At 49.0% G+C, this 15,839-nt stretch overlaps 1 protein-coding gene across 1 annotated transcript in view; it reads left to right on the top strand.

Moving 5' to 3' along the window:
- Positions 1 to 15,839, top strand: part of hunk (hormonally up-regulated Neu-associated kinase) — a 91,760-nt gene that overhangs the window by 7,376 nt on the left and 68,545 nt on the right. The window contains exon 2 of the mRNA XM_038801676.1: positions 14,785 to 15,077. Coding sequence (XP_038657604.1) covers positions 14,785 to 15,077 — 293 coding nt within the window. The remainder of the gene's footprint in view (positions 1 to 14,784; positions 15,078 to 15,839) is intronic.

The following is a 15,839-nucleotide window of genomic DNA, read 5'->3' on the forward strand; positions in this document are numbered from 1 at the left end:
GGTTCGGTTCCAGCGATTCAGTGACCGGGAGAGGGTGCTGAGGTGGGCCAAGAGAGAGAGGAGCAGCAAATGGGAGAACTCGACGGTGAGGATCTTTCAGGACTGGAGTGCGGAGGTGGCAAAGCGGCGGGCCCGGTTCAACCGGACGAAGGCGGTGCTGCATGCCAAGAGAATCAGATTCGGGATGCTGCAGCCAGCGCGCTTGTGGGTGACCTACAAGGACCAGCACCACTATTTCGAGTCCCTGGAGGAGGCGTGGGCCTTTGTCCAGGAAGAAAAGCTGGACTCGAACTAGAACCAGGGGATACTTGGCGGTCGTTGCCGCTCTGGTACTTTAAGCTGGTCACGTGGCTTTCTTTTGGTTGGATTTTCACTTGGCCGTATTTTTGGACCTTTTTTTGTTCTCTATACCAGTTTTCTTTTCTCTTTTTCCTGTTATTTATAATGTTATGTTGGGAGGGCGGGGTGGGGGGGGAGTGCCGGGGGTATGTGTTTCTTGTGGGGTTTTTGGTTGTTTTGTATTTATCGGTGTGAGATCGGGGACGGGGGTGGAACTGAAGATGGAGGGGCGGGGTGGGGCAGGGCGAAAGCGCGGGCTTTCCTCTGGTTTCCCGCGCACGGGGCAGAGGAGGGAGGGGGGTGGGAGTAAGGGGCGTGGTCAGCAATGGCTCCCTTTCCCGCGCTGGAGCGGGGTCAAGGAGGGGTGGTAAGGGGGGGACGTCCCCCACGCCGGGAGGAGCCGGAGTGTGGCAGGGGCAGCCGGGTCAGCGTAAACCAGCTGACTTACGGAAGTACTATGGAGGGTGCATCGCGGCTAGGAAGGGTCCTAGCCTGGGGGGGGAGGGGGATGGGGGGGGGGGAGGGGGAGGGGGGAAGGGGGGGGCCACCGGGTTGCTGCTGAAAAGGCCAGGGAGGAGAAGTTGAGGACTGGAGGGGGGGGGGGGGGGGGGGGGGGCGCCATCGCCATGGGGAGCGGGTCAAAAAGGGAGGGCTGACTCGGGGCGAGCAGGGGACAGGATATGGCTAGTCGGCAGGGGAAAGGGGCGGGCTGCCCTTCGACCCGGCTGATCACTTGGAATGTGAGGGGGCTGAATGGGCCGGTCAAGAGAACGAGAGTAATCTCGCATTTGAAGGGGCTGAAGGCGGATGTAGCAATGCTACAAGAGACCCATTTGAAGGTGGCGGACCAGGTCCGCCTGAGAAGGGGGTGGGTGGGACAGGTGTTCCACTCAGGGCTGGACGTAAAGAACCGAGGGGTGGCGATCCTGGTAGGGAAGAGGGTGTCGTTCGTGGCGGCGGAGGTGGTGGCGGATAAAGAGGGTAGATATGTCATGGTGAAGGGTAGGTTGCAGGGGGAGAAAGTGGTGATGGTTAACGTGTATGCCCCGAACTGGGACGACGCTGGCTTCATGAGGCGCCTACTGGGCCTCATTCCGGACCTGGAGGCAGGGGGCCTGATCATGGGGGGGGACTTCAACACAGTGCTGGACCCCGTGTTGGACAGATCGAGCTCAAGGACGAGTAGGAGGCCGGCAGCGGCAGAAGTGTTAAAGGGGTTTATGGAGCAGATGGGAGGGGTGGACCCCTGGAGGTTTGGGAGGCCGAGGGCGAGGGAGTATTCCTTTTTCTCCCATGTCCACAGAGTCTATTCTAGAATTGACTTTTTTGTATTGAGCAGGGGACTGATCCCGAAAGTACGGGAAGTGGAGTACTCGGCCATAGCGGTCTCAGACCACGTGCCACACTGGGTAGATTTGGAAATGGGGGAGGTGCGAGACCAGCGTCCGCTGTGGCGCCTGGATGTGGGGTTGCTGGCGGATGAGGAGGTGTATAAGAGGGTCCGGAAGAGCATTGAAAGATACCTGGACATTAATGACACGGGGGAGGTGCAGGTGGGGATGGTATGGGAGGCCCTGAAGGCGGTGATCCGGGGGGAGCTGATCTCCATACGGGCACATAGGGAAAGGAGGGAGAGACAGGAGAGGGAGAGGCTGGTGGGGGAGCTTCTGGACGTGGATAGGAAATATGCGGAGGCACCAGAGGAGGGGCTGCTGGGGGAACGGCGTAGTTTGCAGGCTAAGTTTGACCTGTTGACCACCAGAAAGGCGGAGACACAGTGGAGAAGGGCGCAGGGCGCGATTTATGAGTATGGGGAGAAGGCGAGCAGGATGTTGGCGCATCAGCTCCGCAAGCGGGATGCGGCTAGAGAAATTGGGGGAGTGAGGGAGAGGGGTGGGAACATAGTGCAGAAGGGGCCAGAAGTAAATGGGGTTTTCAGAGACTACTATAAGGAGCTGTATCGGTCAGAGCCGCCGACGAGGGGAGGGGGGATGGAGGGCTTCTTGAACAAACTGAGGTTCCCCAAGGTCCAAGAGGAGCTGGTAGAGGGGCTGGGGGCGCAGATAGGGTTAGAGGAGCTAGTCAAGGGGATTGGGCATATGCAGTCGGGGAAGGCGCCGGGGCCAGACGGGTTCCCGGTGGAATTTTACAAAAAATATGCGGATCTGGTGGGCCCTGTGCTGGTGCGAGCCTTCAACGAGGCATGGGAGGGGGGGGCTCTGCCCCCGACAATGTCGCAGGCACTGATCTCTCTGATCTTGAAGCGGGACAAGGACCCCGTGCAGTGTGGGTCATATAGGCCTATCTCGCTCCTGAATGTGGACGCCAAGCTGCTGGCAAAGATCCTGGCTACCAGGATAGAGGATTGTGTGCCAGGGGTGATACACGAGGACGAGACGGGTTTTGTGAAAGGGCGGCAGCTCAATACGAACGTGCGGAGACTGCTAAACGTCATCATGATGCCGGCAGTGGAGGGGGAGGCGGAGATAGTGGTGGCATTGGACGCGGAGAAAGCATTTGATAGGGTGGAGTGGAAGTACCTGTGGGAGACGCTGGAACGGTTTGGATTTGGGGAGGGATTTATTAAATGGGTGAAGCTGCTCTATTCGGCCCCGACGGCAAGTGTAGTGACGAATGGTAGGAGATCGGAGTATTTTGGGCTCCACCGGGGGACCAGACAGGGGTGCCCCTTGTCCCCCCTGCTCTTCGCACTGGCAATTGAACCGTTGGCGATGACACTGAGGGGCTCAGGGGGGTGGAGAGGGCTGACAAGGGGCGGGGAGGAGCACCGGGTATCGCTATACGCGGACGACCTGCTGCTATACGTGGCAGACCCAGAAGGGGGAATGCCGGAGGTGATGGAACTGCTAGCAGAATTCGGGGACTTTTCGGGGTACAAGCTAAACTTGGGTAAGAGTGAGGTATTTGTGATACACCCAGGGGACCAGGAAGAGGGAATCGGGAGACTCCCGTTGAAGAGAGCAGGAAAGAGTTTTAGATATTTAGGGGTGCAGGTGGCAAGGAACTGGGGGACTCTACACAAGTTGAACTTCACTAGGCTGGTGGAACAGATGGAGGAGGAATTTAAAAGGTGGGACATGGTGCCGCTGTCGCTGGCGGGCAGAGTGCAGTCCGTTAAAATGACGGTCCTCCCGAGGTTTCTGTTCTTATTCCAGTGCTTGCCCATCTTCCTCCCTAGGGCCTTCTTCAAAAAGGTGACGAGCAGCATCATGAGCTACGTGTGGGCGCACGGCACCCCAAGGGTGAGGAGGGTCTTCTTGGAGCGGAGTAGGGAGAGTGGAGGGCTGGCATTACCCAACCTTTCGGGGTATTACTGGGCGGCTAATGTATCGATGGTGCGCAAGTGGATGATGGAAGGGGAGGGGGCAGCTTGGAAACGAATGGAGAGGGCGTCCTGTGGCAACATAAGCCTGGGGGCCCTAGTAACGGCGCCATGGCCGCTCCCTCCCACGAGGTACACCACGAGCCCGGTGGTGGCGGCCACCCTCAAGATCTGGGGGCAGTGGAGGCGGCACAGGGGGGAAGTGGGAGGTCTGATGGAGGCACCGTTAAGAGGGAACCATAGATTCATCCCGGGGAACATGGACGGGGGATTCCAGAGCTGGCACAGGGTGGGCATCAGGCAGCTGAAGGATCTGTTTGTAGATGGGAGGTTTGCGAGCCTGAGAGAGCTGGAGGAGAAATTCGGGCTCCCCCCGGGAAATGTTTTTAGACATTTGCAGGTGAAGGCATTTGCTAGACGCCAGGTGGAAGGGTTTCCCTTGCTCCCCAGCAGGGGGGCGAGCGATAGGGTGCTCTCGGGGGTCTGGGTCGGAGGGGGGAGGATATCGGACATATACAAAGTAATGCAGGAGGCTGAGGAGGCATCAGTAGAGGAGCTGAAAGCCAAGTGGGAGGGGGAGCTGGGAGAGCAGATAGAGGATGGGACATGGGCTGATGCCCTGGAGAGGGTTAATTCTTCCTCCTCGTGTGCGAGGCTTAGCCTCATTCAATTTAAGGTGCTACATAGAGCCCATATGATGGGGACAAGGATGAGTCGGTTCTTTGGGGGTGAGGACAGATGTGTCAGGTGTTCGGGAAGTCCAGCGAACCATGTCCATATGTTTTGGGCATGTCCGGCACTGGAGGAGTTCTGGAAGGGGGTGGCAAGGACGGTGTCGAGGGTGGTGGGATCCAGGGTCAAACCAGGATGGGGACTAGCGATCTTTGGGGTTGGGGTGGAGCCGGGGGTACAGGAGGCGAGAGAGGCCGGAATACTGGCCTTTGCGTCCCTAGTTGCGCGAAGAAGGATACTGATACAGTGGAAGGACGCGAGGCCTCCAAGCGTGGAAACTTGGATTAATGACATGGCAAGCTTTATCCAGTTGGAAAGGGTCAAATTCGCCCTGAGAGGGTCGGTACAAGGGTTCTTCAGGCGGTGGCAGCCTTTCCTCGACTTTTTGGCTCAAAGATAGGGTGCAGAGGTCGCAGCAGCAGCAACCCGGGGGGGAGGGGGGGGGGGGGGTGGCAACAACGGGTGTGGTGGGCTATTTAAGGTTGTAATGCGGACAAATTTGTTCGCAGTTCATGTTTGATGTTAATTGTTGCTTTGTTTGTTTTTGGGGGGGGGGGGAGGGGGGAGGGACAGCGCGCGCGGGGGGTCGGGCGGGGGGGGGGGGATATTTGATAAGAGGGAATATTTTGTAATAGTCTATGGTTAGGGGGGGTAAATATTTTCATGTGAAAAAATCTCTTCAATAAAAATTATTTAAAAAAAAAAAGAGAGTGCGGATGGTTGGGTGGAACAGTTAGTATGAGATCCTTTGGAGATATATTCACTGACCTTAACAACACCTGCAAGGTCGTTAAACTTCTTTGGCGCTCGGGTCTGCTGGGCCTGACTCCGGGAATTAGTCCCACTGGCCACCTTCTCCCATTCCCTTCAAAGTGCAGTCCCTGAGGGCGTCCTACCTCCCCATGGAAATATGTGGCTCTCCTCTTGTTCATCGATGGATTGCAGAACCAACTCACTGCTCCAGTGTTTCATTTCCCTTCTCTCCAATTGCAGTAATGACAGTCAACATTAGCATTCATTGATTCAGAGCAACTTCCCTTCAACAGGGACACACTGTATTCAAGAACTGGAGGCTAGTTGGAATATGTTCCATCCCCACATGTTGTCAGAGCCCCTGTTTGTGCAACCAGCCTGCAACGCCAGTCGCACAATGCTGTATGTTGCAATGATGCAAACAAGGAGATGGCATGAAGTTTACATTCTGCCTACCTCAAAGGAAGTGGGTCTGGGCAGATGATGAATTGCAATCCCAGCACTCGAGCATGAATGACATGAGTATTTAGCTCATTCTGTCTTACTTCAGGTGTTTCTACCGCTAAGAGTTTGATTTTTGAACGTGCTGTGCTTTCTATAAGAGGCGGGTTGCAGTTTGAGGAGTAGTTTACACGCATGGAGGCCCCAGGAGAAATCCTAAGTATTTATATGCCCATCTCTCACAAGGAGGAGGGAACAGGAAGCAAATGAGGAGACATTGAGCTGTTGGATTCACTTTATGTAGACAGATAAAACAGAAGGCAAGTAAACATAACTGCATCCAAAGGATAAAAGAATATCGAACTTCGAGCATACATATACAAAGATATAGACAACAGAAAAAAAACAGTCCTGCTCACAGATGAAAGCACTCAAAACAGGACAGGTGAGCCTGAGGTCAGTGAAAGAGGAAAGGCCTGTATGAACATAGAACATAGAACATTACAGCGCAGTACGGGCCCTTCGGCCCTCGATGTTGCGCCGACCTGTGAAACCATCTGAAGCCTATCTGACCTACACTATTCCATTTTCATCCATATGTCTATCCAGTGACCACTTAATTGCCCTTAAAGTTGGCGCGTCTACTACTGTTGTAGGCAGGGCGTTCCACACCCCTACTACTCTCTGAGTAAAGAAACTGCCTCTGACATCTGTCCTATATCTACCACCCCTCAATTTAAAGCTATGTCCCCTTGTTTAGCTCACTGGGCTAAATCGCTGGCTTTTAAAGCAGACCAAGCAGGCCAGCAGCACGGTTCGATTCCCGTACCAGCCTCCCCGGACAGGCGCCGGAATGTGGCGACTAGGGGCTTTTCACAGTAACTTCATTGAAGCCTACTCGTGACAATAAGCAATTTTCATTTCATTTCGTGTTGGCCATCACCATCCGAGGAAAGAGACTCTCACTGTCCACCCTATCTAACCCTCTGACTATCTTATATGTCTCTATTAAGTCACCTCTCAGCCTTCTCCTCTCTAACGAAAACAACCTCAAGTCCCTGAGCCTTTCCTCGTAAGACCTTCCCTCCATACCAGGCAACATCCTAGTAAATCTCCTCTGAACCCTTTCCAAAGCTTCCACATCCTTCCTATAATGTGGTGACCAGAACTGCACGCAGTACTCCAGGAGCGGCCGCACCAGAGTTACAATGGCGTGAATGGGTCAGGAAGATGCCCCCATATGGCCAACCCTATTTTTCTACATTTCCCGTGTCTGAGTTTGCCATCATGCGCCGGGGAAAATTCAAGTGCTCTATATTTACTGAAACCCGAGTTCCCGGACAATGACAATAACAGCAACTTGGGCGGCAGTGGCACAGTGGTTAGCACTGCTGCCTCTCGGCTCCAGGGACCCGGGTTCAATTCTGGCCTCGGGTGGCTCTGTGCAGTTTACGCTTTCTCTCCGTGTCTGTGGATTTCCTCCGAGTGCTCCTGTTTCCTCCCGCAGTCCAAAGATGCGCAGGTTAGGTGGATTGGCCATGCTAAATTGTCCCTTTGTGTCCAAAAGGTTAGGTGGGGTTACTGGATTGTGGGGATGGGGTGGAGGTGTGGGCTTGGGTGCTCTTTCTAAGGGCCAGTACAGACTCGATGGGCCAAATGGCCACCTTCTGCACTGTACATTCTGTACACTTGAATGACACAGGAGCAGTATCAAACAAAATTTGACATTGTGCTATGTAAGAATAGATAAGCGTGACCAAAAACTTTCATCAAAGTGATACTTTTTATGGAGTGTCTTCAAGGAGGAGGAGGAGGAGAGCGATAGAGGGTGGAGAGGTTTTACGGAGGGAGCACAAGAGCTTAGGGCCCAGGCAGATAGAGGCATGGTTTTCAATGATGTATTGATTAGAATTGGAAATGTGTAAGAAGCCAGAATTTGGAGACGCACAGGGATCTTGCAGGATTGTGGAGCTGGAGGAGGCCATAGAGCTCTTGAGTGGTGTGCCTGTGGAGGAAATTGAAAATAAGGACGAGGGTTTAAAATCAGCGTGCTGTGGACCAGGAGCTAATGTGGACTAATACAGTCAGTGTGCACAGGGGTGAGGAGTGAATGGGGCTTGGTGTGAGTTAGGAGACAGGCAGCAGAGATATGGATGAGCTCAAGTTTACAAAGGGTGCTAGACGGGACACTGGCCAGGAGAACATTGGAATAGCCATGGTGGAATATGGATTTGAAAGTTTCTGCTTCTGGCTTCCCAAGTATCAGACTCAAACAAACCACTATATTGCATTGAGATCTAGCATTTCAGTATAGGGAGTGAGGAATGAAGATTCTTGAAGGGTTAGAGTATCACTAGCAGAAACCTGGAACAGCTTGAGCTGTCTTTGGACTGAAAAGATATACAGAACCTGCTTTATAATGTTTCAAATTTCAACGGTTAAATGTTGATCAAATCGAGGGGATTAAAATTATATAAGGTGAGCTGGCACTTTGAGGGGGTAGAAGATGTGTGTGAACGTTGCGGGGAGGGGGGGGGGTGGGGTACCACAAACCATGTTCATATGTTGTGGTCCTGTCCAAAGCTGGAGGATTACTGGAGGGAGGTTTTTAGGGTAATCTCTAAAGTGGTGCACATGAAACTGGACTCGCGGCCTCGGGAGGCCATGTTCGGGGTGTTGGACCAACCGGGGTTGGAAACGGGCACGGAGGCAGATGTTGTAGCCTTCGCCTCGTTGATCGCCCGAAGGCAGATCCTATTAGGGTGGAGATCAACCTCTCCACCCTGTGCCCTGGCGTGGCGGGGGACCTGCTGGAATTCCTAACGCTTGAAAAGGTCAAATTTGAACTGAGGGGAAGGATGGAGGGGTTCTACAATTCATGGGCGTTATGCACTTTCGAGAATTGCATCACATTGAACATTAGGGTGGTTGGGGGGAGGGGGACTGTATGTGTTAATGGTGACTATGGGTGATTCCTGATTTCTTTTTGTCATCTGTTTATGTTAATACTTGGGCCAATGTCTGGGGTTTGGTGGGAGGATGGGATCGTTGTTATTGATATGGGAATTGACATTACATTCGTTACTGATTATTGTTTATTGTTGATGGTAAATTTGGGAGAAAATATGAAAAAGGAGAATAAAAAATATTTTTTAAAAAATGACATAAGGATTCAATTGTATAGATACTGAGAAACCATTTCCTCACATGAGGGGATCGAGAACAACGATAAATAACTTTAAAATTAGGGCTGGGTCAATTAAACATGGAAACAGCTAACATTTTTCACACAAAGCATTGTTGTAAATCCGGAGCTCTAATACGCCAAAGAGCTGTGGCTGTTGTGTCAGACTTGTGGTTGATTGAGTTTTGTTACGTAAGGGTAGGAAGGGTTAGGAAACAAAGTTGGGTGAATGGAGTTGAGTGGCAAATCAACCGTGGTTGAACAGAGAGACAGATAAGGATCAACGGTTTACTCTTATTCCGATGTTCCTTGATTCCTTTGCCAAAGCTGACACCTCATGACTATTTTGCTAGAAGTGTGAAGAATCATGTTGACAGCAAAGCTAGTACAGTGACTTGAGTTGTAATCGGGGCAGGAATGGGAAGGCGTGAAATGGATAAAGGCGGTTGAGTTGTCAACGGACATCTTTTGGCTGCTGCCTTCTGCTCTCCTCAGGATGAAATCACTTTGTAATCTAAAGGAGGTAGCTTTACTAACAGGAGACAAAACTGCAAGTAGACACATGTGCTGTCAATTCTTTAATGAGCATGAGATTAAAAATCAGTTTGGACAGTCTCACCCTAGTAGATGTGGCATTCAGCAAACCTTCGCTACGTTTCCTGGCATTAAAGTGGCGATCTCACATTGCCACCACAATGGCCCCGACAGGATCTATAGATGCAGCACCAATGTAACAGGAATTGCTCTTCTAAGACTGTAATGATTTATGTAGAACCCGTAGAATCTCTACAGTGCAGAAGGAGACCATTCGGCCCAACGAGTCTGCACAGACCCTCCGAAACATCACCCGATCGAAGCCCATTCCCCCGCTCTAGCCCTGTAACCCCATAACCCCACCTAATCTGCGCAGCTTTGGACACCAAGGGTAATTTAGCATGGCCAATCCACCTAACCTGCACATCTTTGGACTGTAGAAGGGAACTAGAACACCCGGAGGAAACCGTCACAGACACGGGGAGAACGTGCAAACTCCACACAGTAATCCAAGGCGGGAATCGAATTTCCAGCAACTCGGCATTCAACTCAGCTCATTAATAGAAATGTGGGTTGTCAACTTAAGTGCATTAAATGGGTCACCAAGTGCGATATTAGTATCAATTTGGGGATTTAATGGTGGCTCCACCAGTTTCCCAGACTTCCTGGAATTTGTCAGTGAATTCAAGGAGGGGACACAATGGTAATTGAGGGAGATGAAGAAATAAGAGACAAATGTTCCAATAAGAACTGAAGCTGCAAAACTGTTTAGTTATTTAATTGTGTGAAAGGATTTTGCTTGCAATATTTGTGCTGGGAGGTTAATTTCACTACTTTACAGGTGACTTTCACTGCTTTGGAGGTTAGTATGCCTGGATTTCACACTGCTGCTGTAATCAATTAGGTCAGCACGGGTGCTGCTTGTTGCTTATTGTTTTATTTTGGATCTCAGATGAGAACCACAATGAGCAGCAGCAGGAGCTGCAAAAACCTGTTCATCACCGGCTCGTCAATCCACTAAGATGGGATGAGCAGAGAGGTGCAGCTTGGGTCAGGCCATGCCAGTAACAGCAGGGTCTACAGAAAAAGAATGAATTTCCTCAACCTGCCCAAGCACTGGTGTCTCAAGAGAATCAGGGTCTTGTGTCAATTGTGGCAGACATTTGCAGTCTGCTGGAACAAGAGCCGTGGCTGGGTGGACCTGCAGGCTGTGCTTGACCATCACCATCCTCAACCTCTTTGCCTCCCGTCCCTTCCAGGGCTCTCCTAAGGATGCCTTTTGTTGGCGGATTGATGCTATTTCTAACAGGGCACTCAATTATGTACACTTCACCAATGATGATGCCAATTATAATGAGCAGAAGCTCAGGTTTGCACCTCATGGTTGACTTCCTGCGGGTGCAGGTCATCATTGACTACACCCATGTGGCAATTAAGTCACTTCCAGGCCATCCTGGAATATTTATTAACCATAAGGGCTTCCATTCCATCAATGTGTAAATGTTGTTGCAACCACAAAATAGATTTTTTAAAATACAGAAAATTCTGGAAATGCTGAGCAAATCTGGCAGAATCTGTGGAGAGAGAAACGGGGTCTTGACCTTTCATTATCTGAATATTTCCAACGTTTCTGTTTTCATTTCAGGTTTCCAGCACCGACGGAATGTTGTTTTTGTAAGATGGTTGCACAGGTGTGTGCAAGATTCTGTAGCCACTGCTGTGATGCTTTTGCCATAAGTTAGTCCAACCTCCCTGGCCTCTTCGAACCTCGGCTTTCCAACTGGCTACTTGGAGATATTGGTTACCCATGTAAATGTGTGTGATGAACCATGAGGAATCCAACCGTTGAGGCCCAGGGGGGAAAGAATGGAAGCCACATGACAACCAGATGTGTTGTTGAGCAAGACACCAACATGCTAAAGATGCACTTCAAATGCCTTGACAGATCTGGAGGTTCCCTTTAACATACAGTAGTCAAGGCAGCCAGAGGTATTGTGGTGTGGTGTGTCCTGCACAACATTACATATCTGAAAGGCTTGGGTCTTCAGGAGGAGCAAGGCTCAGATCAAAGAGCCTCTTTGGAAGAGGAGGAGGAGGAACATGATGTATCAGATGCACCAGCAATGGTGCACATTGCTGTCCAGGAGGCCCTCATTATTGTGAGGTTCAGTTAGGTTCCTCCACTGCAGCCACGTGGCAGGCACATATAAGTGACAATATTGAGTTCTTTACCCGTCAGTCTGGCCTCAATAAAACTCGAGATGGATTTGTAGGTATAGTATTATTTATTTTTAACCAACTTGCAAGGCTGACTCGCTCCACAGAGACTCAGAACACACAGGCGTCTTCTGGGGCCCCAGAACCGAGTGAAATCGGAGACAAAGAAATCTCTGCAAATATCATTCAAATGGCATCAAGTTTCACATACAAGATTCCCATAGGTCATCCTATACACCTCCTGACCTGGCTATATATCCTGATTGGCTCACTTCGCATTCCTCAACCCTGGGCCTCTTGTTACCCAGCATCTTTTTCGCCATCCTCCACGAGGCACCCCTCCCCCCTTCCTGGCCATGCTTTCTGAATCCCTTTGTCCTTTGTTTGTGAACTCACTACTACCAGACTGGCTCACATCTACATTATTCTAACTAAAAATCCAATTTTATATCACATTCGTTTGTTCAATTCCTCTTAAGTGATCTCCTCCTTCATCCCCCCCACGCCCGCCATGGCCCACCCACTTCCCCCAACACAAAGTGATCCTACAAACAAACAGGCATTGCTGTCATAACCCCCTATTGCCGGGTGTCGATTCTTGTCTTATAGATCACAAGTGGAAAGACCACTTGCCAGGCAGCAACCAGAAAGGGCAACACGGGTAAAGAAATAATGACTTTGATCCTCCGCTCCTTCATACCAGCGGGATTCTGTGTTCCCGCTGCAGTGAATAGAGATTTGCCTGAGCGCCAAATTCTCCTTCCTCACTGACAGCGGTACAGAGGCGGACGCGTAATGGAGAATCCCACCCGTTATTTATGTGGCTTTCAATTAAACATAAATATAATAATGTTCTTTTTTTTTTTTTTTTTTTTTTTATAAATTTAGATTACCCAATTATTTTTTCCAATTAAGGGGCAATTTAGCGTGGCCAATCCACCTACTCTGCACATTTTTGGGTTGTGGGGGCGAAACCCACGCAGACACGGGGAGAATGTGCAAACTCCACACGGACAGTGACCCAGAGCCGGGATCGAACCTGGGACCTCAGCGCCGTGAGGCGGTTGTGCTAACCACTAGGCCACCGTGCTGCCCTTATATAATAATGTTCTAATATTGTGTAACACACACACATGCAGATGCTTTCGGAGCTACAAATCTTTAGTTGTTTTCTTCCTCACAGTTCAGTACCTGTAGATTGAGCAGAGGTGGAGGCAGATCCCTGCAATGACATCTCGAATCCCCAATCTGGTCACTCAGATTCCTAATATGGTTGTGTTCCTGGGAATCAGCTGCTCTTGTCCTTCTAGAGCGTTATGGTCAGGCTGGGTTTGGAAGGTATTGCCTAAGGGACCTTACTGAGTTCTTGCAGTGCATTTTGCTGATGCTGTATGTTGGTGGTGGAAGGGGTGCCAATAAAGCAGGCTGCTTTGTCCTGGATGGTGTTGAACTTCAGTGTTGTTGGATCTGCACCCATCCAGGCAAGTGGAGAATATTCCATCACACTCCTGACTTGTACTTGTAGTCGGTGGACAGGTTTGTATTTGTATGGATAGAGGATTGTTTAATTAAGAGGAGAGGAAATAATTGGGATAAATGTGCATAGAGAGGAATAGTTGCATCTGCCGGCTAAGTGAGTGTGAGGAGTTATGTGCTGGAATAGATATCAGAAGGCAGAGTGATGGGGTCGGCATGACACACATATAAAGATGTAGTTGAATGTGCCACTCTACTCGTTCTTTCTGCCATTGTTTTTAAAATAAATAAATTTAGAGTACCCAATTATTTTTTTTCAATTAAGGGGCAATTTAGCGTGGCCAGTCCCCCTAATCTGCACATCTTTGGGTTGTGAGGGTGAGACCCACTCAGGCACGGGGAGAATGTGCAAACTCCACTCGGACAGTGACCTAGGGTCGGGATCAAACCCGGGCCCTCAGAGGCGTGAGGCAGCAGTGCTAACCACTATGCCACCCCTCTCTGCCGCGATTAATCATTAAACTGCTTTTGGCACTGGATCCTGTCGTGTGACAACACACTCTTGCTGCTGACCAACTGAGCAACCTCCAGCCCACTTCTCGGTTTCACTCGCGAGTTTCAGTTACACATCAATCACAAGCATTTCTCGAAGACCACCAGCCTGTTTGATCAAAGAGGCCAGTCGAAACATGCAGTTTATATTTAAAATTACTCAACCTAAAGCATTTCTAAAATCACTTGACTTCTTCTTGAGGATTTACTTAGATGACAGCATTGTCAAAGCTAGAATACTCTCCTTAGAATAGTATAACTGCAAATTAATCAGTAAAACAATGACTAGTAAACTAATTCCTCATCACCTCCTGTTAATAGAAGTATCTTCCTGTGGGCATTTACAGCAAGGTGTAGAGTTGGAATGTTAGAATTCCATTCCGACTCTGCACTTCCAGAGTCCATCAGATATCAACTTTGTAGTGTCTGTTTAAATTGGAGTTAAAATGACCAAATGAAAATGCAATGGGTGGGCTAAAATGCTACTGACAGACACACAGCACTTATTTCCAGGTATATTACATGCTACCAGCAGCAAAACCACCCTTGCTTTCCGGCAGGTTGGCAAGTCAAAAATGTTTTCTAACTAAACAGAAGCACGGGGTTACAATACTTCCCTGGTGCATTCGCCATGGCAACACCGTGACCAATCAGAGCCGACTTGCCAGCCAACCATGCAGTATGAATTGTTGTTCAGTTTGAAATTTGATATTCTTGCATCTGTCCTGATGAATGCAAGATGAAAAGCTTCAATAGCATGTTTCTTTTTTCAGCAAAGCCCAATTACAATCAAAAGTCTCAGAGTCTGTAAAACGTGTTTTGAGATACGGATGCATTCAGCGTTGTTGCCAGAATTCTTCAACATTATTAAAGGCAATAATTACTGCAAACCAATAATGCTTTAATGTTATCCAATGCACATCATTATGAAATTGTTAAAGTTACTCACAGATCCATAATCATCAATGCTTAGTGCTACAATATATAATTCTAACTGCACTCTCCAGACGCTATAATTGTACTGTTGGTTTTTTCACAGTTCAAGAGGACGGAGTATGAACATTTCATATACTCATAAAATTGTGACAGCTTGGCATCCTTTTTATTATCACTTATTATCTTTCCAAAAAGAATGAACTAGTCAGTTAGCTAAATACTGGAGAGGCTAGGGTAGTATCCATATTGACATTAATCATAACTTCTGTAACCTTAGGTGGCTGTGAAAGTCATTGATAAGAAGAAAGCCAAGAAGGACTCATATGTAACAAAGAACCTACGAAGAGAAGGTCAAATTCACCAGATGATCCGGCATCCAAATATTACACAGCTTTTGGACATATTAGAAACCGAGAACAGCTACTACTTGGTAATGGAGCTCTGCACAGGAGGCAACTTGATGCACAAGATATATGACAGAAAAATATTGGACGAAGCAGAGGTACGCCGATACATCAAGCAGCTCACTTTAGCAGTGGAGCATGTACACCGGGCTGGAGTGGTCCACAGGTATGTGTGTGCGTGCTGTATGTGCAGTGTGTGTGTATGTGTGGTGTGTGTGTGTGAAAATGAATGAAAAATGAAAATCGCTTATTGTCACGAGTAGGCGTCAATGAAGTTACTGTGAAAAGCCCCTAGTCGCCACATTCCAGCACCTCTCCGGGGAGGCTGGTACGGGAATCGAACCATGCTGCTGGCCTGCTTGGTAAGCCAGCGGTTTAGCTCAGTGAGCTAAACCAGCCCCTATGTGTGTAGTGTGTACGTGTGTGTGTGTGCACTAACTCATATTTTAACAATTTTGTTTGCTGTGAACAAAAATAATTGTGACCTTATAAAACAGTCCAGTAAGATGTTAACATCACAGAGCATTGCCACCATCATAATGCCTAGCCTGATCTGCTGAGTGGTTCTGTACATAACATCAAAAAGACATGCCGATACTTGAAAATGTCTCAGCTGAAATACCTTGAAACTGCAGGTGGGAAGACAGAAGGGCTTTTAAGTCTTATTTTCTGTCAACCATGTTAAAGCTGTCCAGAAAAAGTGGAATATAAATGCAGATGCGATAAAGTAAATGATGAATGCATAGCATAATAAGCATACTCAAACAGGTGATCATATTTGGAACAATCTGTCAAGTAAGGTAATGGAAGTAAAAACATTTTGGTTATTTTAAATTTGTGTTGATCATGCGTTGCTCATATATTGATGGAAACATTTGTGAAAGAGACAAGCTTCAATGGACTGATTAGCTTTTTCTCATGACATATT

This window comes from Scyliorhinus canicula, chromosome 7, assembly GCF_902713615.1.
Source record: "Scyliorhinus canicula chromosome 7, sScyCan1.1, whole genome shotgun sequence".
NCBI lineage: Eukaryota > Metazoa > Chordata > Chondrichthyes > Carcharhiniformes > Scyliorhinidae > Scyliorhinus > Scyliorhinus canicula.